The 24,032-nt window shown below is 35.2% G+C and overlaps 1 protein-coding gene across 3 annotated transcripts in view; it reads right to left on the reverse strand.

Annotated features, from left to right (window-relative positions):
* The window catches only part of Wdr81 (WD repeat domain 81), a 107,564-nt gene extending 86,613 nt beyond the window's left edge, over positions 1-20,951 (reverse strand). For 2 of the 3 annotated variants that reach the window (XR_014127505.1, XM_081731512.1), the window contains exons 1-3: positions 20,840-20,951; positions 5,534-5,703; positions 4,803-4,929 (exon numbers count right to left, since the gene is read on the reverse strand). Coding sequence is in view for 2 of the 3 variants with exons in the window: in XM_081731512.1 (XP_081587638.1) it covers positions 4,803-4,929; positions 5,534-5,643 (237 nt within the window). In the remaining variant the exon portion in view is untranslated. Of the gene's footprint in view, positions 1-4,802; positions 4,930-5,533; positions 5,704-20,343; positions 20,668-20,839 lie in introns of those variants that run through there. The other variant, XM_081731513.1, reaches the window with a different exon arrangement.
* Between the last annotated feature and the right edge of the window lie 3,081 nt (positions 20,952-24,032).

Consider the following 24,032-nt stretch of genomic DNA (forward strand, 5'->3'; position numbering starts at 1 on the left):
AAAGCAAATTGTCCTAAAATGGATGGAACATAGTCAAAAAGCACGAAACATTAATGTCAATGGAAAATCAATGGAAAACAAGTAATTTCTCCACGTATCTCAAAAATCTAACGTGGGAGATGACTGAAAATTAGATTAATATAGAACAGACTATGCAGATTCTACATTCAAAAAAGAAATTGTCCTAAAATGGATGGAACATAGTGAAAAAAATCACGAAACATGGAAAAGTCAAGTCAATGGAAATTCAGTGAAAAAAAAATGAAGTCCTCCACATATCTTAAAAACTGTAATAAGAAGATGGCTAATATATAGCTTATTGCAAATACATCTTCTTCGAATTACCTAGGGCGCCCCATGCGGAGGTTACGTGCTTGAAATATCTCACATCTTGATTTGGAATCTCCAGACTCGATGTAGCATGCAACGTGACTTATGACCTGATCAAGTGACAGTCTGGTGCTTAGGGCAAACCGGATGGGCCCTTTGCATACATTTTCAACCCTCTCTCCGAACCGAAAATCGACAAAAAGGGCTTCGTATAGGAACAGATCTCTGATGGTTCTAGACCACTCCTTTCTATGCGAAAAGCTAATAACAAACAGACAGATAAACAATGAGAGAAAATTCTATTAATGACTTTATCTTCGTTTTCTCTCAATACCTTTAAAGTGCCTACTTCCTGACAACTTCTTAATAAAATTATACTGAAAACAGTACGTCGTTGTAATTATAATGCTTGCTTATCTGTAAAATGTGCGACGCAACTGGGCTAGTTGTCGCTTGGATGAAGAACTCGTCTTAGCGCCCCTCCCCCCCCCCCCTTCTTCGACCATATCTGATATTGACATCACACAATAATTCTCCTATTCTATTTTTTCTTCAAGTGGTAAAGCTTGATTTCAAAATTGTAGTACATAATTTAATACAAGATACAACGCCAAAATAATTAGTATTTGATTACCAATAATCTACGAGTAGCATGCCTTCTTATAATTTTATCATAATAACTGCAAATCACAATGTTTTTGGAATGATATCGCGATGTCCATATGTGTAGAATAAATCAACAGTCTGTTGCTTAGAACAGAATATTTAATTATAACAAACAGTCAAGCTGTTGCCTCGAGTACTATACTCGGGCATTTTGCAAATCCCTCAAAAATTGTTGTAAGTTAAATAAAAACACAAAAAGCTGGAATTAAAATTTAACCCTGCGGGCTGCAAAGGTTTTACAATATTCTCAAAAGATAGCTTTGAAGTTAACTTATGCTCTATGAATATGATCCTAAGGTTCGTAAGTCGTTATTGTCCTGTTAAGTTTGTGAAGTAATTTTTTATGATCTTTAGTTTGCTACAACTTCTCTCCTTGCCTTATAGTGAAAATAAATATTTACCCAGTTTTGCGCCCCCGATCCGGCGACCGGGGTATAAGGCCCGTTTGTCCCCCTTAGTTACGTCACTGTGTGTATATATATATATTTTTTTAAATATGCTAAAACAATCGTTGTATTCCAAATTATTAATATTTGTTTGTTTAAGTTTAGCGTCCTATTTCAGCACCCAAGCTACATGAAAGTGGACGTACTGTTTTAAGGTGGAATTCGAACCACCGGGTATTGAACCTGAGGCCACGTGCCACCAAAAGCGCACGCGCTGGCCAGTAGAAAAGTAGAATGGGCTACATTACTATTGCGTATCCTGTTAGCTTAATAACGATTACCAAATAAGGTTACTACAATAGAAAAGAAGCAGGGTTGGCTGGTTTAAACCAAGGTGGTTTGAACCAGCTGTTAAAAAAAAAAGGTTTAAACCAAAAAACGAAAAAAAAGTTCGTAAAAGTGTAAGCGTTCGTAAAATATTGATGACCACACATTTGTGGGTTATCACGTTTCACTCTCGTATATTATTCGTATTATATTCAAACCTAAATTCCCCAATTATTACTCAAAGAGATTATACTACAAAAGCAACTTTTTTTTTTTTTTTTTTTAAATTTTATGAATGTTTCTTTTGTGATTTTTAATAGTTTGTTATTGTTGTTATGCAATCGCAATCAAAGAAAAATCAAAATATTGAAATGAAATGAAATTAAATCTACGTCCCACGTCCAGTTTTACGTCCCACGGTTATGCCGATTAGGCTAAAGGAGACGGTGATAATGAGTAATGAATGAAATGGTGGAATGAAGAGTGGGAGGAAACGGGAGAACCCCGAGAAAACCCATGCACACGGTGTTTGTCCACCACAAAGTTCACTTGGCGGGGGCTGGGATCGAACCCGGGACCCCAAGCACCAGAGGATCAAAATATTATTTCGTTTCAATAATGTTTATTATTGATAAAATACATCGAAATGCCGTATTTTGGGGGGGCTCATACATACCCCACGAGAGGCATTTATTGAAATTAAAAATATCTTTGGTATCTATTTATGTATAAATGGGTCAGAGCCAAAGTGGACTCAAATAATTCGTATCTTTATTCACTTTTCTTACTGATATGCAAATTAAGTCGTTGTATTTCTTTAACTTGAACTAATAAAAGTTTTAGTGAACTAACTTGGACTAAATTAGTTCTTCTGTACTCTGCAGTATTTTGAAATTGTCCATAATTCTGTATAATGGTCCATAATGTCCATAATATGTAATTCTGTATAATGGTTACACTTGTCCTATTGTTTATATTTTTGTCCTTCTGAAATGATTCTTGACAATTATATTACCAAGTATGTGAAGATCAGACAACATATATTATCAGGAGTCCTTTGTGAGTGAGTCGGCAGGCGTATCGCATTTGTGGCCAATTAGTCCCGGTTTCGAGTTCAAATGGAGGAAAATTTCTCTCGGATGTAAGCCGAGAAGCGGGTTTGGATTCCGTTTTAAGCTTATGTGACCCTTTCCAGCATAACCCGGTTGTTGCATAATAACACCAAGGCGAAACAAAGTTATTTCTATCCATATGTAATATAAATACATAGAGCGAATTATTTATTTAAAAAAAAAAAAACTGGTTTAAACCAAAAAAAAACGGGTTTTTTGGTTTTTCAATAAAAACCATGGTTTTTGCCAATCCTGACAAGAAATGATAAATTTTATGAGGGCACACACATCCAAGTTTTCATGCATGAAATTATTAAACTGAATATTTTATTTAGGAAAAATTGGATCATAGGAATTTATAGATTCGATTCACATCTAATATATTCATGTTATGCCTTCAGTTTCACTATTTTGTCATTTTACTTACTTTTAATTTCGATTTATGACCAATCCTTTTATTATAAGCTTTCGTCTCTTCCTGTGGAGCCTTGGTCATGGAGGTTAAAACAGGACTACAAGCAATGTAAACATACAGAATATATATATATATATATACAGATAATTTATTGTTCTACATTGCTCTTTCCCAGTAAGTTCCTTTTTTATACTCTTTGTGGTCTTTTTACTCATTTTTATTCTTCATGACGAAGCCTACATGGGGTATCTGAAAGCTTGGAAGAGCAAACATTACTCAGGAATTGGGATTAGAAGTAAGTAAGATATTCGACAGTTTCTCTAAGCGTGCCCCATACCAATCATTGTTTACCGTGCATGAAATCTTTCACTTTTACGTCCCGAGGTTGTGCTGGCTAGGATAAGGAACGGTGATGAAAAGTGAAAGCAATGGTGGAATGAAGAAAGTGAGAGGAAATTGGAGAACCCTGAAAAACCCACGCACACGGTGTTTGCCCACCACAAATTCCACTTGGCGCGAACTGGGATTGAATCAGGGACCTCACGCACCAGAGGTGAACACTCTACCACTGAGCTATCACGCCCCATCAAAAATTTCAACAATAATATTAATAATAACTATAACTAAATGATATAGAGTAATGTTTCGAAGCGTTCACCTTTATGAAAGAAATTTTGAAATGCATTTTTCTTAAAAATAAGCCTTTGCTGAGTTCACCCTCAATACCCAGAACGTATCAACTGAACGTGAGTTGTATAGATTTGTTTACGAAGGTATCAGGGAACATCAAAACAGTACATTTAAAAGAATACTAAATACTAGGTAGGCATTAATTGTAAATTTGAAGCGAAGCGATCGAATTTTATTGATTATTAATAGATTTTTTTGTGCATCAATTGTTTTCGTGAACAACCATGATATACAAATAGTTGAATTTGGCATATCAGCGAAAAGCATAATGTCGGCGCGCGCTCTCGATTCACTATGTCAAATTTAGTTAAGAACGCTTCACGCATCTCGGAGGTGTATCCGGAACGCTTAAGTCGAGTAAAAGAGAGCTTCGCTCCAATTAGGTGCAGTAAACAAAGGAGTAAGTTCACCAACTACCTTCTTTGATCGTTGATTGAGGAAACTAAGTATTTGGTCAGTACTATTTATGAAAATAGCAGTACATTTTTTATTTATTTTATTTAACAATTACCAGATACAGCTCAGAGGCCATTTTACACTGGATATCTAACAACAACAATGGAAAGCATTTTGGGAAGGTATCGGCCAGGGCCTGTTTAGTAGGTACCATCCCGGTATTTGCCTGGGAGGACTGAGGAAAACCCTGGAAAACCCGTCAGGATGATCGGCAGCGGGAATCGAATCCGCGACCTCCCGAATGCGAAACAACCTCTACCACTTCAGCTACATCTCAGGGATACAAGTACTGTATGGTTAAAAACTTCCACTTCTTAATTGTCTCACTGTTATTCACTACCGTACCTATTATACTTGTATTTTGTCTATGAGAATAATTATTATGTGATTTACAAAGCAAATTAAACTGCTATCACTCACCCATATAGATATGGTACGCCAAGCTGATCCAAAATCTTCACCTTGCTTAAGCCATGCTTCTACTTCATCATCACTCAATGACTCATGGGTGGGAAACGAGAGTGGATGTTGATTTTTCATTAGGGACCTACAGAATAAGGAACAGAAGATATACTCCGAGAAACATCCCAATAAACCTACCTGATAAGCACGAAACTAACTAGATAAATACTGACCATTGCTTTATGATCATTCGTGAGTATAAAGGCATAATCCTCTTTCTATATATTGGCATTTTTCCATCATTCTGAACTTTCAGATCCTATCTTGGTTGAAAATTCTGTACATTACGTACAACTAAAAACCCTATCAATAAAATATTGATACAGAATAATATAGATAAAATATTGAGACACATCTATCAAAGATATTAATGGAAGATCCGAATACATGAACAATTACTCCATAGTAACGAAAATAAGTATTCAAATACTTAACCTGATTTCCTCATGGAAACAATTACGATAAGGTTTGTTTCCGCAATACAATCAGGGTAAGTACTTGTCTTTTTTTCTTTTTTCTAAACCTGCGTCAATTCTTTCCCTTAAATAAATTACTATGTAGGCTAAATACTAGTTAGCATAGAATCAGCAGTAACATGAATAAATTCATTATGAAATAGCACATTTCCATTCGTTTTCTTTTCCCCCTTTTTTTTTAAAAAAAAAAAAATAACTATTTTTAATACGTACTTTAACCAATTATGCTGAACAACAGCAATTACACGATCTTCATGGGATGACTCCTTCATATATTTTTGCGGAATCCCTAATGATTCTTCCACGACGGATTTCAGAGCCATGGCTGCAGCAGATGAGGCGCCTTGAGTCTGGAACAACTTCTTTTACATATTCTCAAGTACCTACAATATATGGAAAAGATCCTATGTTTTCTATAAATACATTTTTTAATTCTATACTATAATTTATTCACTGTTGTGTGACTGCACGAATTTTCTTTAAAACTTCTTATTTCTTCTCCCTACATTTTCTTGCCTTTTAGATTTATTTATTCAAGGATAATATCAGAATATCCTATATATATAAAGTCTTAGTTTCGTTAGTAATATCGTTTCCGAACTGGAAACACTGTATCAGCGGAATACAGGTTTCACTTAACAAAATAGACAAACGGACGTGCGTAAAGTACAGTGCAACATTTCTTTTGAAATATTAAGCTTATCAGTAACTAGTCTTTAAGTCTTTTAAGTTATACGCCCTACGGTTATGCCGGTTAGGCTAAAGGAGACAGTGATTATAAGAAATGAATAAAACGGTGGAATGAAGAAAGTGGGAGGAAACGGGAGAACCCCGAGAAAACCCACGCACACAGTGTTTGTCCACCACAAAGTTCACTTAGCGCGAACTGGGATCGAACCAGGGAACCAAGTACCAGATCAGTAACTAGTTATCATATGTTATGCTATATGGTTATGTCATATGTTATGTTAATAGGTGACGTTATTGCATAATGCATTCCAATTGTAAGGACAAACTCAACAAAAGTTACGTAAAATCTGAATGCTCGCAAATTTGAGTTGTTCGAGTAGAAATGCCAAACTGCTCTGTAGCAGCCATTTTTTGTGCTAAATGTATAATTTGTGGAAGTCGTTCCTCCTTCCCTTAGAAAACAATTTCAAAACAAATGGACGATGAATTTGACATTTCCTAGTGGATTTTCAGGAAACAAGTCTTTGCTGAATTAGCCCTTACTACTCGGAGTTTTCATTGCTAAACACAGTCCACAACCAGTTAAGTTCAGGTTACAGTGAACATACATTTCGGTTAAGCAACATGGCCACTAGTAAGAGAATAGAGTGAGAGAATTTTCAAACAGAATGGTCTGATCCCCCTATAGCTCCACCATTGCTTACAAATTACGTTTTCTGAGAGCTGCTTTGTGCTAAATGATCAATAGTAGTTCGAACTATCATTTAAAAACTTATATTCAATTTTATTTATACTACATAAGGCAATAATTTTCTACTGTCGAAAATTAGCATTACAAAGAACTTTTTTTCTTTTTTTAATGTAGTACGTATCATTCAGTTTCAAACGCCATTTGATTTAAAGATTTTCATGCGTTTGAAACTGAATGATACGTACTACATTAAAAAAGAAAATGCGCTATCACTCTTATCGCAGTACGGAGTGATTGCACTCAAAAATAAGAAAAAAATATGTAAATTAATTGAAATAGTCTACAAATAAAATACAGTATGACACAATGCAATTCAAATACGAGTGAAAAACACAAAGAACAAACATGTGTGACATTATTACTAACAATTAAACCTAACTAAGTAAACCTGTGGCCTATGGAATCTGGAGGTTCAATGCCGCGTTAACAAAAGCTCTCCATTAATGTTTATCCTTAGCCAACTGGATCCAGTTTCTATTTTGTATTTCTATTTCTGCGAGAAATCCATCTTAATATTGTCCTCCCATCTGCACTTAGGTCTTCCTAGTGGTCGTTTTCCGATTGGACTTCCAGTTAAAACTTTGAAAGTATTGTTACTTTCTTCCTTCTGGCTACCTGCCCTGCCCATCTGAGTCTCCTAGACTTGATGACCCTAATAATGTATTTTAAACCGTATAAATTATGTAGTTCTTCGTTATGAAGTTTTCGCCATTTTCCATTTCCGTTTCTCTTGGGTCCTAATATTCGTCTCAGAATCTTATTCTCAAATATTTCAGATTTCGTTCTTTCCTCAGAGTAAGGACCATGTTTCGCAATCATACAGCACAACAGACATGATTATCGTTTTACATATTTTAAGCTTCAAATTCCTCGACAGAATTCGAGACAACAAAAGATTATCAACTGAACAATAACACAAATTCCCTGCTTTCAGTCGACATTTAATTTTTCGTAAATATGGTTTTTGTCTATTAATATTGACCCTAGATATCCGAAAGCGCCCACTTGGCTGAAACTATTATCTGATATTCTAACGCATCCATAATTTGCAGTATTACAATCCAGACGAACTTCCATGTATTTAGTTTTCTTTGCATTTACTTCTAAACCCATGTCCCCGTAAGCTTTTAGTAAGACCTCTGTATTTCTTTCCATTGTTCTATCATTCCCTATTATATTCACATCATCAGTATATGCCATAATCTGGTGAATACCATTCAGCTCTAGACCCCAGTTGCTGTCTTTGATTTTCCTTGTAACGTGCTCCAGAACAAAGTTGAATAATAATGGCGACAATGCATCTCCTTGTTTCAAGCCATTCTCGATATGAAAAGTCGTCAGGTTGTAGGCAAGAATTTTCCCACTTGGACTTTACTTTGGGATTCATTTACACATATTTTAATTAATTTTACTAGCCTTTTCGGTATTCCAAAGTCTGTAAGAAAGTTGTACAATGTTTCAGGGCTTTCTAAAATCAATTAGAAATTGATTTACTGGGGTATTGTATTCCCATTTCTTTTCGGGTAATTGTCGAATAGGAAATATCTGGTCGATAGTTGATCCAGTTCGCCTAAATCCGCAATGATAATCTCCAATAATATTATATTTATTTTCAACTTAACAAACGTTTGTACGTAATACGTCTTAAATCTACTTTGAAAGAAAAATTCTTTACTATATAGAAAATACATGTTCTTACATACCATGTGTTGTTTTATTTAGTTTCGAACGCAATACTTTTCTTCATGTGAGGGTAAACCAATCAAGGTAATTATATACTTGCCACTCTGTCTTCAAAACCAAATAAAACGACGCAAGATACGTAAAAACCTTTATTTTCTATAAAGCAGATGGGTGCGTAAATAAAAACATTAACAAAATTATTTATTTATAAAATTCCTATATCTAGTTCTTAATGTGTAAATTGACAACACTTTTGATAATATTGATTGATATTTAAATATAAATAGCTTCATCTTAATCTCAAGAAGTTTGAGAATCCTGAAGTGTTACCCTCATATGGACTTATGTTTTCTTCAAATTCTTGTGTAAAAATTCTCTAGCTGTCATGCCGCATCAGGACCTTCAACAACTTCGTTTCGTTTAACAGTTTTTCCGGAAGGGGAAAAAACTCTTTCTGAAGCTTCCGATATTGTGTATGAGGATATTTTTAGCCAAAACAGAAAGTGTAAAATTCTTGGTTTCGATGTTCCCACCATCTTAGCAGAGTAACCTTTGGCATTGAAGAGAGTTCAGTTTAATATAGTTGCCCTCTTCTCTGTAAGAACGAGAATCTGCTTTCCTATTCTCCTTTTGCACAAATCCTATTCAGATATCGGCATCCTAAAGCAAATTTCGAATCAGGGTGGAAAAAAATCATGATTTTTTTTAAAAAAAAAATCATTTTTGTTGATTTTTTTGATTTAAATCGATTTTTTTGATTTAAATCAAATCTTTCTTCTCGTAAATTACAAGTGGCGAACTGAAGAAAAAGCATTAGGAATTAATATTGAATGCTAATTATGCCATTTAAGTGAAAGTATTAGGGTTGAATTTTCAATTAATCCCGAATTGTTAACCTCTGTTAATCCCAAACAATGTTTCTTAACACTTTTAAATTTGAGCTTTTTTAGAAGGAAAATTATGGATAAGCAGCTACATCATCATCCCTATTTTATCCTAGGATCATGGTTCATACCTCATTCTCTTCAGAATAGAACAGCCTTTGAAACGGTAACATTCACATTTCCCTATCATGTCCCTGAAGCGGGAAATTTTGAGAGAAAATGGAATCTTTCTGATTTTTTTTTTTTTTTTTTTTCAAATTTTAATCCCCTCTGGACTCCCTTGTGTTAACGCACATATCTCAAAATCAACTGGGAAATACTAAGGGGTGTACTAAATGTGTGTATAAAATTCCAAGCTATCTTGAATAGTAAGGGCGGGGAAAATATTTAACAATGAGCTAAGAACATCCCCACAATGCCCCAGATAACCCGCATGCAATAAAAAAAAAAAATTCCTCAGACATCTCTATTTATCCTAGGGTCGTGATGTGTAATATAAAAGATTTTCAATCGTACCATTCAAATGTCTCCATCGTGTATCTGGGGCGGAAAAATCACGAAAAAGAGATTTTCTGTTAAAAATATCCTTTTTTACTTTTTACCCCTCTGGACCAACCCTCTGTTTTAAGGTAGAGATCTGAAAAACTGAAAAATACTAAGGGGTACATTGAATAAATGTGCAAAATTTCAATCTTCTAGGTGCAAAAGTAAGCCCGCGAAAAATAATATCCCCCAAATACCCTAGATTCCCGTATAAAACAGGATCTCGGGTAAGTTTCCTGAAACATCCCTATTTATCCTAGGATCATGGTTCGTACGTCCTTCTCTTCAGAATAGAACAGCCTTTCAAACGGTACCATTCATATGGCTCCATCTGAATACCGGAGAAAGCTATTTTGTTAATTATTATTATTTCTTTTTTTTTATTTTTATTTTTTATTTTATTTATTTATTTATTTTTTTTTTTTTTCATTTTCCCCTCTAGACCCCTGTTTTCAAGCAGAGATCTGAAAACATCTGAAAAATACTAAGGGGTGCACTGAACGACTGTGTAAAATTTCAGATTTTTGAATGCAAAATATAAACCCACCAAAAAATAAGAATAATAGGCATAAAAAAAATATCTTTTTAAATTTATGATGTCATCACATATTATGTCTCGACGCAGAAAGGCGTGAAAGCATATGTAACACGTTCTACAATGCCTTCAATTTTGAAAAAAAAAATAAAACGAAGTAAAAAGGTTTATTGGTACTTTTTTAATCGAGCAATGAAGATTCGATTTTTAACAGAATAAAGATAGGTAATACAATTTAAATATTAAGCATTAAGGAAAAAGTATAGCAACGTTTATCAAAATGTCACTTTTTTCACAAAAGTTACTGATATGAAGTTAGTTTGGTAGGGGGCATATTTTTAAAAAAATGGAAATAGCTTAAGGCACGAAATGCATAAATTTCGCCTAAAGTTATAAATCTTAAAAAAAAAATCGGAGAGTGGATAGAACCCCTCTAAATACGCCCTATTATCTGGGAACAAACAAGCAGACGCGCACGCGAAAGAATTTCCGTCTTAAATGTCGATGGTGATTTCCCCATTGGAATAGTTAACGATTTAAAAACCCAAACCCATTGTTACGAAGAGAAGAAAGCAGCATTGCTCCGTTACCCGTTAAAACCGGATTTTCCCTAATCATCTTGTGCATGACACTTGTTTTCATACTATGGTGTACATACTGTACATTTGAGTCTCATTGTATTATGATTATTAACTTCTGTAACCGAAATAACAGAACAGAAACGGAATTTTACTTATTTTCATTTTAAATTATTTTATTTCGGAATTTTATTTAAATCAACGATTTTTATTTAAAAAATCAAGTGATTTAAATCTTGATTTAAATCAGACTGATTTAAATCAATCCACCCTGTTTCGAATTAAGAAAAACAAAATGGATACTACTAATACCTACTAAAACGAAGGTTCCCACAAAAAGAAGATCCATTTCTCTGACTTTCCTTGACATAAATTCTTGAATATAAATGGGAACCTATCGGGCAAGCTCTATCATACACTTTATTAACGGCCCCCTCCATCCTCATACCCGTCCAACACACTCCTTCAATTACCATTTACATATATATGTTCAATACGAGTAATTGTTATTTACACAAAATGCATCATGTAAGTATATATTAAATGTATGATACAGTACCACATACTTTGACATTGCAGATTACACTTTTTTGCTTGAAAAAGCAATAAAAAGCACTATAACATGCAATCAAGAACATATTGCCAATTCTTCCTGAGACCTATTACTGTCAGTCCTAAAATGAAATCTTTAGGTTTTACTTCCACGCTCATGCTGGCTATGCTAAAGGAGACGGAGATGATGAGATGGGAAGAAACGAGAGAACCCCGAGGAAAACCACGCACACGGTGTTTGTCCAGCACAAAGTTCGCCTGGCACGAGCTGGGATCGAACCAAGGACTCATGAACTAGAGCTAACGTTCTACCACTGAGCGACTGCAGCCAACTATCGGTCCTAATATTGCTAACACTAAGACATATTAATACTCACATTTACATTTTTTAAACAGAATTTTGTTTTGCTTTCAGTTCTTGAGTTTGTTCTACGAGAGCGTCTTGTTCTTGTTTGTGTAACATAATTCCATTTGCTTCTTCTTTGCTTTCAATTTCTTAACTTCAGCACTTAGTTTTCTTTTTTTCACCTCTGATTTTACTTTTCTCTGCACATTTGATTCGTTTCTGTTTAAGGTATTCATCATAGTGTCCCTGAGCTGAAGAAACTGAAAGAAGTTTCGATCAACAGGAACAGATTCTAAACATCCATAGTACATACTTGCATCATGCACCCGCCTTTGTACTACCAGACAATTTTCGATTTGGTTTCCTACAATAAGTGCCGTATTGACTAAGAACCCGCCCTCCACTGAGACACTGATGTGGTATGAAATTAAATATTTTCACAACATTCCAAAAATCATAATATTCTTGTTTCTTGGACATTATCTTTGCGAAGAAGTCATCTAACCTGATGCTGCCAGTCTTCTCTTCGTACTATGGGACCCCTGACTTTCAGTACAGAAAGACATAAATTGACACTTTCCTTTCTCAGCTACAGAATCAGATATTCTGTTATATTCATGCAGAGTTTGTAGGTTGCGTTTCATCCTAGTCTGAGCAAGTTCTGAATTGTTCTTTTGTAGTCTGGGATCCAAAGCTAACAGAGCATGTACCAACTTGTACTTCAGACAGCTCCTTGATTGTGCCCAGCAAAAAGTTTCGACAGTAAAGTCTGAAAGCTAGTTTATCTTTATCTGATGCTTTTAGTTCTTTCAGTAGTTTTCCTGTCTTAAAACCGATGTCCACGAAGATGACAAATCAAACTTAGATTTCTGCTTTCACATGACCAACTATCCCCCTCTCTGTCTGTCTGTCTGTCTCTCTCTCTCTCTCTCACACACACACACAGTAACTCACTCCTTAGCACGAAATAGAACACTGCATCACTGTCATCATGGGAATGCTGTATCATTGTGGTCCTCTTCACATGTCAATCTGTACAACTGATAGAGAGGAAACAATGTTAGACTGGAAAAAAAGAATGTTACACTTGCATATTTACGTTCCCTGAACTTCCATGACATTTTACGCAAAATATATGATTTCTCTGAGTTTCCCTGATTTTCCAGAATGTGAGAACCCTGTAAAACGCTCTTGCAGAAAATGTGATCATTTTGACCCATCACAATTTTGATAGGTTTTTAAAGAAAACGCATTGTAAATTTAATACTTCCAGTTATTTAAAACTTTTTTTACATAAAAGAAATGATGATTTGATTTCGGGTTTAGCGTGTTTGAGCAGCAAGACTATATGAGACATGGACCTATAATTTAACGTGGAATCCGAAACCACATGAGCTCCCGCCGGGAATTGATCCCGGCTCCCAACACCAAAGGCGCGTAAGCTAACCGCTTAGCCACGAAGGAGCTCAAAAAAATGAAGAAACGGAAAAAAAAATAATACGTCCAATGGTCAAAATTGACAGTCTCCGTCGGGCGAATGTTAAATTTTCCTTTAAAAAAAAAAGTTTTGTGAAAGAAAGAAAAAAAAACTTGTTTTCTTAAAGATAAAAGAAGTTTGGTTTAAACCAGTTAACCCTGATGCTCACACGAGGGACTTGTGTCCTAACTCACTGAGAAATACGATCGTGAGGGAATTGCATGAAAGATTAGAACGCGAAAGCGTGTCTTTGGCACTATTTTGAATATAACTTAGAATAAGCTGAGAAAGTGCACATGCGATGTTATAGTGTATATTTGGCAAAGTGCTTTACGGATTTACGTTATAAAAACTCACTGATTTGTGTTATTTCAGTCTTATTATCTTATGATAAATGGCGGAATAAAGTGAAAAATGAGTGATCTGGATCGGGAATCGTTAGCTCTCTGCTACCATCCGTAACAGTCCCACATTTTCACTTGGTCGGTGCTGAGCAAGCCATACCATACGCACTGTAGTGAAATAAGATGCAGTTAAGTATCTGAAAGCAGGGCACTTATTCCGAAGTTGGTAGTCCGTCTTTGGCATTTCTTCCAAAGTTGGTCATCCGTCTAGTTTTTGGCTAAAAGCGCAATAGTTGGTTTCTTTCTGTACCAAAGTTTAATATTTAATTCACATAGTATTGCCGAGTGAGCGCTAGCGGGTGAAGGCGGGTTAGAGACCCGCATGGTACATTATTTTCTGTCTTTAGTACAGCTAAATGGGAAAGGGGACCTATGTTCTAGAACCATGTCGCCATGTTACTTACCGTTACATTGAAAAGTATAACTTTTCTCACGTTTCTTTCCAATTATTTGCTTAGCATATTTTCTACAATTTATTTTTTATTTAGCCATGATTTTTACTTACTTTTAGAAACTATACTAATGTCATCCCATATCCAAGACTGGTGTCTGTATATCTGCAGCCGTGTTAAGAAAACAAATGCTCGTTACATTCCCATAGTCCTACCATGCAGTAATCTTGCGCCAAGTAGTTCCCTCCGCTTGCCAAATAGATTCATATTTAGAACCATTTATATAAGAAAATAAACACTACTTTCGCTCTCCTTACACATTATCAAGCTCTCAAATAAGAAAATTATTCATTTTCTCCCGGTTTGCTAGAAACGGGCGACGAACTCTGGAACTTAACCCGAAAACAATGTGCTAATTTATGATGTGCAACCATAGAAGTACTTGAGTGTTAAGGGATTCACACATTTGTGAATTCTACGTAACCAATGTGTATAATGTTATTTTAGAACTTACGACTACAATAACGAGTGATTCCATTTCAAATCGTCCAGGATGGTCCACACGACTATCTCAGATTTAACTTATTTTTTAAAATAAGAAACTACATACAAAATTATTAGACCCATATTTTTTTCTTTTTGCTGAAAAAAATTTTTTCTTCGGTATACAGCCTTCCAAAATGGCCGCCCTCCTCTCGGATTGCTCGAAAAATTGAAAAACATGTCAAATTAAAAATTTTATTGTAGAGAAACGAGTGTACTTAGTAACATAATCGCAATAGCAGGAAGAGTATAAAGTTGTATGTTTCGTTGGAGGGTAAAAATTCGTCTATTGGTCCAATAGGAATCGCACAATTCACTCGCAATGTTGCCAACTTTGATGAAATTTTTGCTAACTTCAAACATTTTTTTTTTCTGTCCTCACGAGCAATATCGACCATCTGCTTGTAGCATCGAAGTCTACTACATAAGGTCTCTTGAAAATGTAAAGGACTTACGTTTATGATTATTACATCCAAAGTTATAGCATGATAAAAAGCTGAAAATTTCATTAAGACACCATGTTTGGACCCCATTTTCTCAAAAACCCCACCTTTTAAAAATCTGAATTTTTTACATGTATTGGAAAAGTACCTAAGTATTTAATATCCGTTAACCGTTCCTGCGGCTGAAGCCCCTAACATTCGCAATTAATTATTGAAATTTCGATTTTTGAACTGGAAATGTAAATATTTCCTATGGGCATTTAGGTCCTATACACAAGGCGATTTGAAAGGGAGTATGAAAATTTTGAGAGATGAATCCTGACATCAAATCCAGTAAAAAAGTTCCTATAAACATGAGTCGAATTCCGCTTCGTTTTCGAGTTACAGGGTTTCCAACTCGCGACAATGGAAAATAAAGTATATATTTCGCGTTAAATCAGAAACTGTGTGCTAAAGTTATGATGAAGTTCACAAAGTTGATTTGTATCAATATGAAAATTTTTACGTGCTTTGCAATTCGGTTGGCAGTGTTGCCAGCTTGGTAGAACTTTTATTTCTATCCAAATGACACTACATGGATTTTATTTGATATTTAGTATTCATTAATGATTGCAAACATCACATGAAGCACAATTTTCCCAACATCACCACAGTTTTCGAAAACTTACATGTATTTCATTAAAAGATTTATCTCATGCGTTATTGATAGTTTGTGTGATTCGGTGTCGTGAACATCGTCCTAGTATTCTCTGGAACCATGAAAATTGTTTACACTGGTAGCATGACATTCTAGTGCACTAGTTAAGTGTTTGTGTGAATAACAATGGGGAAGTCCTATTAGAGTAAGGACCGTATTAAATGTGTTGGTTATGCTAAAAGCCGTAAGAGGATTGTGCACAGAAAGAATTTTATACAAAAAAATTATCTTGCGGTAAAATATATGGGTTGCGTACAGCGTGTCAGTCCAAACGTACTATTAGGGGAGGATGATTTTCTGTGTCCTGTACATAAGGCGATTTGAAAGCCAGTATGAAAAATTTTGAGAGGTGAATCCTTCACCGTAGTCTAGGTTTCACCGATAACGGCCGTTTTAATGGGGACACATTCATGTTTAGCATGTTAACTGTCTGGTTAATGGTTTCAAAATCTACATTCAGAGGAACAAATTCTTTATCTTGCTGGTGCATAATTTTATATTTACATCTCTTTCGTGGTCACCAATATCTCACACACATTCACGTTGTTCACGGTAAATATTCAAAGCACTCTTTACACAAATAATCATCCTCTCCTAATATTACGTTTTGGCAGACGCGCTGTACGCAATACATATATTTTACCACAAAATAAAATGTTTGTCAAGAAGTCTTTCTGTACACAATTATCTTATGCCTTTTAGAATCATCAACACATTTAATACGGTCCTTACTGTAATAGGACTTCCTCATTCTTATTCACACGAACATTGTAACTAGTGCACTACAATGTCATGTTACCAGTAAAAACAATTTTCATGGTTCCAGAGAACACTAGGACGATGTTCACGACACCAAACCTCGTAAGAAACTGTTGCGTGGTTTCAGCAGAACTTCTTGAACAAGTTTGAACTTGATGCGTGGAGTTATGAGAGGTTTTGCAATAATAAAGAATATTTTTTTCTTCTTCTTCTTCTTATTATTATTATGATTATTACAACTTACACAGACGTAGTTTTTATTCGACATTTTGGTTTTACTAATGATGACAAACATCGAGTGAAATTCACACTTAATGTTGCAAACTATCAATAACGCACGAGATAAACCTTTTAATGAAATACATGTAAGTTTTCGAAAACTGTGGTGATGTGGGGAATATTGTGCTTTATGTGATGTTTGCAATCATTAATGAATACCAAATATCAAATAAAATCCACGTAGTGTCATTTGGATAGAAATAAAAGTTCTATCAAGTTGGCAACACTGCCAACCGAATTGCAAAGCACGTAAAAATTTTCATATTAATACAAATCAACTTTGTGAACTTCATCATAACTTTAGCACATAGCTCTGATTTAACACGAAATTTATATTTTATTTTCCATTGTCGCGAGCAGATTTTTGGTCCCGAGTTGGAAACCCTGTAACTCGAAAACGAAGTGGAATTCCACTCATGTTTATAGGAACCTTTTTACTGGATTTGATGTCAGGATTCATCTCTCAAAATTTTCATACTCCGTTTCAAATCGCCTTGTGTATAGGATCTAAATGCCCATAGGAAATATTTACATTTCCAGTACAAAAATCGAAATTTCAATAATTAATTGCGGATGTTAGGGGCTTCAGCCGCATGAACGGTTAACGGATATTAAATACTTCGGTACTTTTCCAATAGATGTAAAAAAATTCAGATTTTTAAAAGGTGGGGTTTTTGAGAAAATGGCGTCTTATTGAAATTTTCAGCTTTTCATCATGCTATAACGTGGAATGTAATAATCAGAAACGTAAGTCCTTTACATTTTCAAGAGACCTTATGTAGTAGACTTCGATGCTACAAGCAGATGGTTGATATTGCTCGTGAGGACAGAAAAAAAATGTTTGAAGTTAGCAAAAATTTCATCGAAGTTGGCAACATTGCGAGTGAATTGTGCGATTCCTATTGGACTAATAGACGAATTTTTACCCTCCAACGAAACATACAACTTTATAGTCTTCCTTCTATTGAGATTATGTTACTAAGTACATTAGTTTCTCTACAACAAAACTTTTAATTTGACATGTTTTTCAGTTTTTCGAGCAATCCGAGAGGAGGGCAGCCAATTTGGAAGGCTGTATATCGAAGGAAATTTTTTTTTCAGCAAAAAGAAAAAATATGGGTCTAATAATATTGCATGTAGATCCCATATACAAAAAATAAATGAAATCTGAGACTATGATGGGGACCAATTGTGGTTTGCCTGGACGATTTAAAATGGAATTGGTCTAACGTACAAATGCATAATCCAACACTAAAGTACATGTTTTTATGCCACTATCCTCGTCTATGGGTATACCGACCATCGGTGACGTGCCTGCTCCCTACAAACGTAGGCCCTCGCGAACTCCCATTCTGGGCACCAGATCTGACTCGTTTAGATAACGCTCGTACTGTTTAGCGGAAACCAAGCATAAATTGACTATTTTTTTTTACAATATTTATTATGGAATAGAAATACTTAAGCCTTTCTAAAAAGAATCTGCGCGAAGGAATGCTACATACTAACAGTGATTGTTTAAGGTATAAGCAGTCGATTTACTGGAAAAGAGGCATGTTATGAATTTATGTATGGATTGCTATTCTCAATATACAACAGAATTTTATTTAGCAATAAGGTAAACCGTTTCTTACAAATTATTTTCATATGATCACAGTACGCAACAAAATCACAGGATAAATTTTATAATACACGCTACGCTACAGCTGTGCATCGATAAGTACGGCACTTTAAAAAGAACAGTAGACATAAGAAGGATAAAATATGGTCGGATTAGCTTAGGGTTAGGAATGTGTAATCCACTGTTATTACAATTAATCGATTATAATTTCTTGTGTCCGCGTAAGGATATCAACTAGAGCGGGCACACTTAAAAGCTTATCAGGGCAAATCTTTACTTTAGGCAAGGCAGTGACAATAACCGATTTATCTGAACCGGTTTCCGCAGTTATATTTACAGACCCCAAGAAAGAAAGACAAACCAACGTGCCCTGCGGGGCTCTAACCGGCCTTCACTCGCTGACGCTTGCTCAGCAATACTATGTGAATTAGGAACAATACTAACAGTGACAGGATATCAATGACTTGCAAAAATTTACCTTTATTAGTATCAGACTTAACATATCGATGTTAACTTTACAAATGTAGACAGGAGAAATTACACAATTAATTTTAACAAATAGTCCAAACTTCTGTAACCCTAAGCTAACCCAACCCTATTCTACTCCTACTTATACCACCCTTGGGGGCCGCGGTGGCTGTAGTAGTGTTCACCTCTGGTGCTTGGTGTCCCTGGTTCGATCCCAGCTCGTCCAAGTGATCTATTTGTTGAAGAAACACAGTGTGTGTGGGTTTCAATCGGGGTTCTCCCGTTTCCTCCACTTTCTTCATCCCACATTTCATTAATTTCTCATCTGTCTCGGGTTAAGTTCCAAATTGGTCGTCCGTTTCTAGCAAAAATTTGAAAATTTACCGGGAAGAAATGAATAATTTGGTTGTTTGTGTGCTTGATAATGTATAATGAGAGCGTAAGTTGTGTTTATTATATAAACGGTTTTAAACATGGAACTATTTGGCAAGTGGAGGGAACTACTTGGCGCAAGGTTACTTCATGGTAGGATTATGGGGATGCAATGAGCATTTGTTTGTAAACATGGCGGATGATAACCAGGAAAATCTATTAAAAGTAAAAGTCACGGCTTAAAAATTCAAAAATAGTAGAAAATGCAGTAAGCAAACAATTGTACAGAAAAGTGGAGAAATTAAATTCGCTAATTTAACAATAACATTACCAACATGGAGGCAAGATTCTAGATCACAAGTTCCCCTTTCGAATTAGCTGTAATAAAGACAGGAAACAACGTGCCCTGTAAAGCTCTAACCCGCCATCACTAGCTAGCGCTCGCTCTGCAATACTATTTAAATTAAAGGGGTATGTTTAGTACAAGGGGTCCAGAAGCACGTAAAAAACACAAAATTTACAGGAGAAATGAGTGGTGCAAGTACTTAGATATATCATAACGTAACCAAATCTAACCTAACCTAACATAAACTAACGTAAGTTAACCTGAACTAACCTAAACTAACGCAATATTAATAGAAATAAGCGAAATTCTATCATTTTTTAGGAAATTATGCGGGACTCATACACTAATATAACATAAACTAAACTAACCTAACGTAACCTAAACTAGCCTAACCTAACTTAAACTAACCAACCCTAACCTAAACTAACCGAATGTGAACAGAAATTACCAAAATTGTAACAGTTTTCAGAGAAAAGATCCCCTTCTGCTAAACATAGGCTAAATTAAATATTAAAATTTGGTACAAAGGAAGCAATCATTACGCTTCTAGCAAAAAACTAGGCGGATGACCAACTTCGGAATAAATGCCGCTGTCTCGTTTAGCTTAACCGGCATTACCATGGGACGTAAAACTCAAAGATTTCATTTTATTTTTATACCTACCTTATTCTATTCTACCCTCTGTACTATACACTTTTCAAGAGGTCCTACTTAACAATGCGCAGCTGGACCATGTATTGTAAAGCTTACGCCATTATATTTTACGTTTCAGTCTAAACTATACGTGAATTGCAGCTTCACTACTACTTTTAAGAATTTATAAATAGTGCTATTTTTCTATGGATTTCCATAAAGCCTACAATCCTTCAAAATCATTCTTTCTTTACATATCTTAGCTTTCACTACAAATTTTGTGATCCTACATAATTCTATTAAGGTAAAACGGTGAAGTTCGTTATTTAGGGGTTCCCCTCCGTGAGGTTAAAACTAGTTATTTTTTAATAGTCTTTATTAAAAAAAAAAAAACGCAAAAAATTTGTCAACAACTGTCACCATACGCTATTATCTACTTCTAAGCATTGACAATATATCACAAGTATTAAATATGTTATTGTAAATATATTTGAATCATAACATATAAATTATAACGTAATACTACCTTTCAGAACTTTCATTTTCCTCCCACGTCAATCACGTATTTCCAATTCAATCACAATCCACGATCACACATAATTGCAAATTTTGCGATTTGTACGTAAAATCGGATGACAGTAATCGATCATTTCGATTATTATTATTTCTTCACAATTCGGTTATTCATCCTACATCGTACGTTTATATCTCAAATCGTAGGAACCACGGGCCTCATTTCGTAACAGTAAGTCATCGCAACGTAAAATCTGAGTTATTTTTTGAGTTAGTAGACAGCAAATATTATTCATTTATTTATTTACATATTTTACGTAGCGTTACGCTCCACAATATTTGAGAAAGCTGCAGTGATGCAATGGTAGAATTTACGGGATGTAGTCTTACACGGAATGTACTTGAACCTGAAACCACAAAGTGGGAGTGATGTTTATATTTCCTGAAAGCTTCGGTCAAGGTAACATCAAAACCGGTTACCAAAATTGGGGAGGTCTCAACCATTCCGCTTGAGGGCAGCACGTTTTTTATTAACACCTTTAAGCGAGTCCATATAGTCCGCGGAAATACCAAGTTTAAGACCACAAGGTAGGCCTAATCTATCGAGAACGAACATAATGGATAAATCGACTAAGGAAGAAGGAAGAATATCATCGCAGAACCACAAACGAGTGAGAAATTCACCAGGCAATAAGGACAATAAGAAAAGGAAAGACGGCACCCCAACAAAGAAACAGGACAACATAGAAGATGATGATAACGATGACAGCCAAATTTTAAGTGATGGAGAGGAGACGAAAGATGAGGATGAATCAGCCAAAATACAAGAGAAAGATTTAATAAAGGAGTATGAAACAGCTTTAAGTTTTGTAGAACAAGCTGTCAAGAAAAGTAAAGCAAGTTCGGCAATCACACGAAGCATTAACAGGAAGCTGATAGGTCGGGTAATAAAACAGTAAAAGGTAGAAGGGTTAAATAACCACCTAAAGATGGAAAATAAAAAACTCAAAGAGGAAAACGAAAAATTGAAGGAAGACATTGAGAAACTTGAACAACAAAAAGGAACAAGTGCAGAAGAAAAACCACTGTATGCAGCTATCGCAGGAAGAGAACAGACGCCAAAACAGACCACCAAGAGAACGCAAATGATTGAAAACACAAAAAACAAACAGAAACCTACCATCTTCATGAAAGCAAAAGAAAATGAAATATTACCACAGTTAAGGCGAACTTTGTCAGATTAGTAAATCCCGCTAAAGAAAAAATAAAATAACAGCAATGAAAGAAACGAAACATACACTAATTGTGGAGACTGCCTCAAATGCAGACATGGCAGAGATAACGAATAACAGAAACCTGCATCAGGTGGTTAAAGTCGAAAAGCCAAAAAGAAAAAACCCGTTGTTGTAAATATACGATGTTCCAGCGGAATACACCAACGAAGAGCTTGTAGAAACATTAATTGAACAGAACTTAGAGGAAGAAGAAATAGAAAAAGCGAAAGAGGAAATAAAACCACGCTTTAGAACGGGACCCAAGAACAAAAGCAAATGCCATCTTGTAATCTAAACGAGCGCCGGTATAAGAAGGAAGCTGATTGGAGAAGGTAAAATATATCTGATGTATGAGGTCCACGGAGTCAAAGACTTGTAACGATCCCAAGATGTTTGTTTTGTTTCGACTATGGTCACGTGAGTAAATATTGCAAGGAGGAGGAAAAAATCTGCATACAGTATGGAAAACATGGATACGAACGTTCAAATTGTATTGAAAAAGACAAGGCAAAGATCTGTATACCGTGCAACAAAAGAAAAAAGAAATGTGAGGCTAAATCACAGAAGGACTGTGCGACCTACAAAATGTTTTACGAGCGCACCATCGCGAGGACAGACTATGATGGATAAGTATCCTGAAAGATTTATTTATAAACAACAGAGAAAAAAACAAAAAGTAAAAAGAAAAGTCAGTCCAATATAATAAGAGATAAAATTAGGTCTGAAAATAGAAGAAAGAATTTCTTAAAAGCAAAATTTGAAGATTGGCTAGAAAAATCAACACCAATAAGCAGCGCAGAAAAGGATATTATAATAGAAGGGGGATATATCGATCTTGAAGATACGAACACGTGTGTAATGCATCTCATTAACCCTGATTTGACAACATTCCCAAAAAATTTTGCGGAGAACGTGGTTAAAACTCATGAAAACTTTAAAACAGACAGAAGAAGTTAGAAAATACTTAGAACACCCACAAACAAAAATAATGAAAGAAAGTATTAAAGAGATGGAAAAGAAAACAGATTAGGATGCATCTGACAAGATGGAGAGACTACTAATAGGAAGGGAAAAATATGAGAACAAAGAAATACTGGACACGGAAAAACTATATAAAAACATTGAAACACAGATGATCCTTGGAAGATTAGAAGAGCCTAAATTGCTAACTACGGCATTGAAATACTTAGTGCTACAACATATTGAACTCGGAAAAACCATTGTCTTTCCGCAGTTGGAAGACGTGGATGAAATAGAACTAAAGGCAAATGGGATAACATCTGATCCATACAATCTTTTAGGACATGTCAACAAAGTATACAAAAGAAGAAAAATGACACTGGACTTGCAAAAAGTGTATAGAGAGTTCGCTAAACAAGATGGGAGAATCGTCTCTGACCATAAAGCAGAGTGGCCACATTGCCACGTCAACATTTTTAATCCTTGACCATCAGAATGGTTGAATTAACTGCAAACAATACGATTAAAATCATGCAGATAAACGCAGGAAACTCAATAACGGTCATAGACGAGATTCAAGAATTAGCAGAAAAAGAGGAGATAGATATTATTCTCATACAGGAACCCTACACCAAAAACAATAAATTAACGGTAATGGGATCAATGGAGGTTATCTATGCAGGAGGGAAACCTAAGAAAACTAACACAGGTGATAAACCAGGCACGGGGGAGAAACCGAACAAAAATAACACAGGAGAAAAACCAATGGCAGTTATAGTAAATAGAAACAAGAATTACAAAACATTAAATTTAATTCAATTTAGAGATCCGTGGACAATTAGCATCGAACTCAAAACAGAAATGGGAAATTATAAAATCATAAATTGCTACTGCCAGTTTAGTCTGGGCATCGAACCTTTTTTAATAAATTTGACAAAAATGTGCGAAACATATAAAAATGACGAAATACTT

The sequence above is a fragment of the Thermobia domestica genome, chromosome 11, assembly GCF_964235325.1.
Source record: "Thermobia domestica chromosome 11, izTheDome1.hap1.1, whole genome shotgun sequence".
Lineage (NCBI taxonomy): Eukaryota > Metazoa > Arthropoda > Insecta > Zygentoma > Lepismatidae > Thermobia > Thermobia domestica.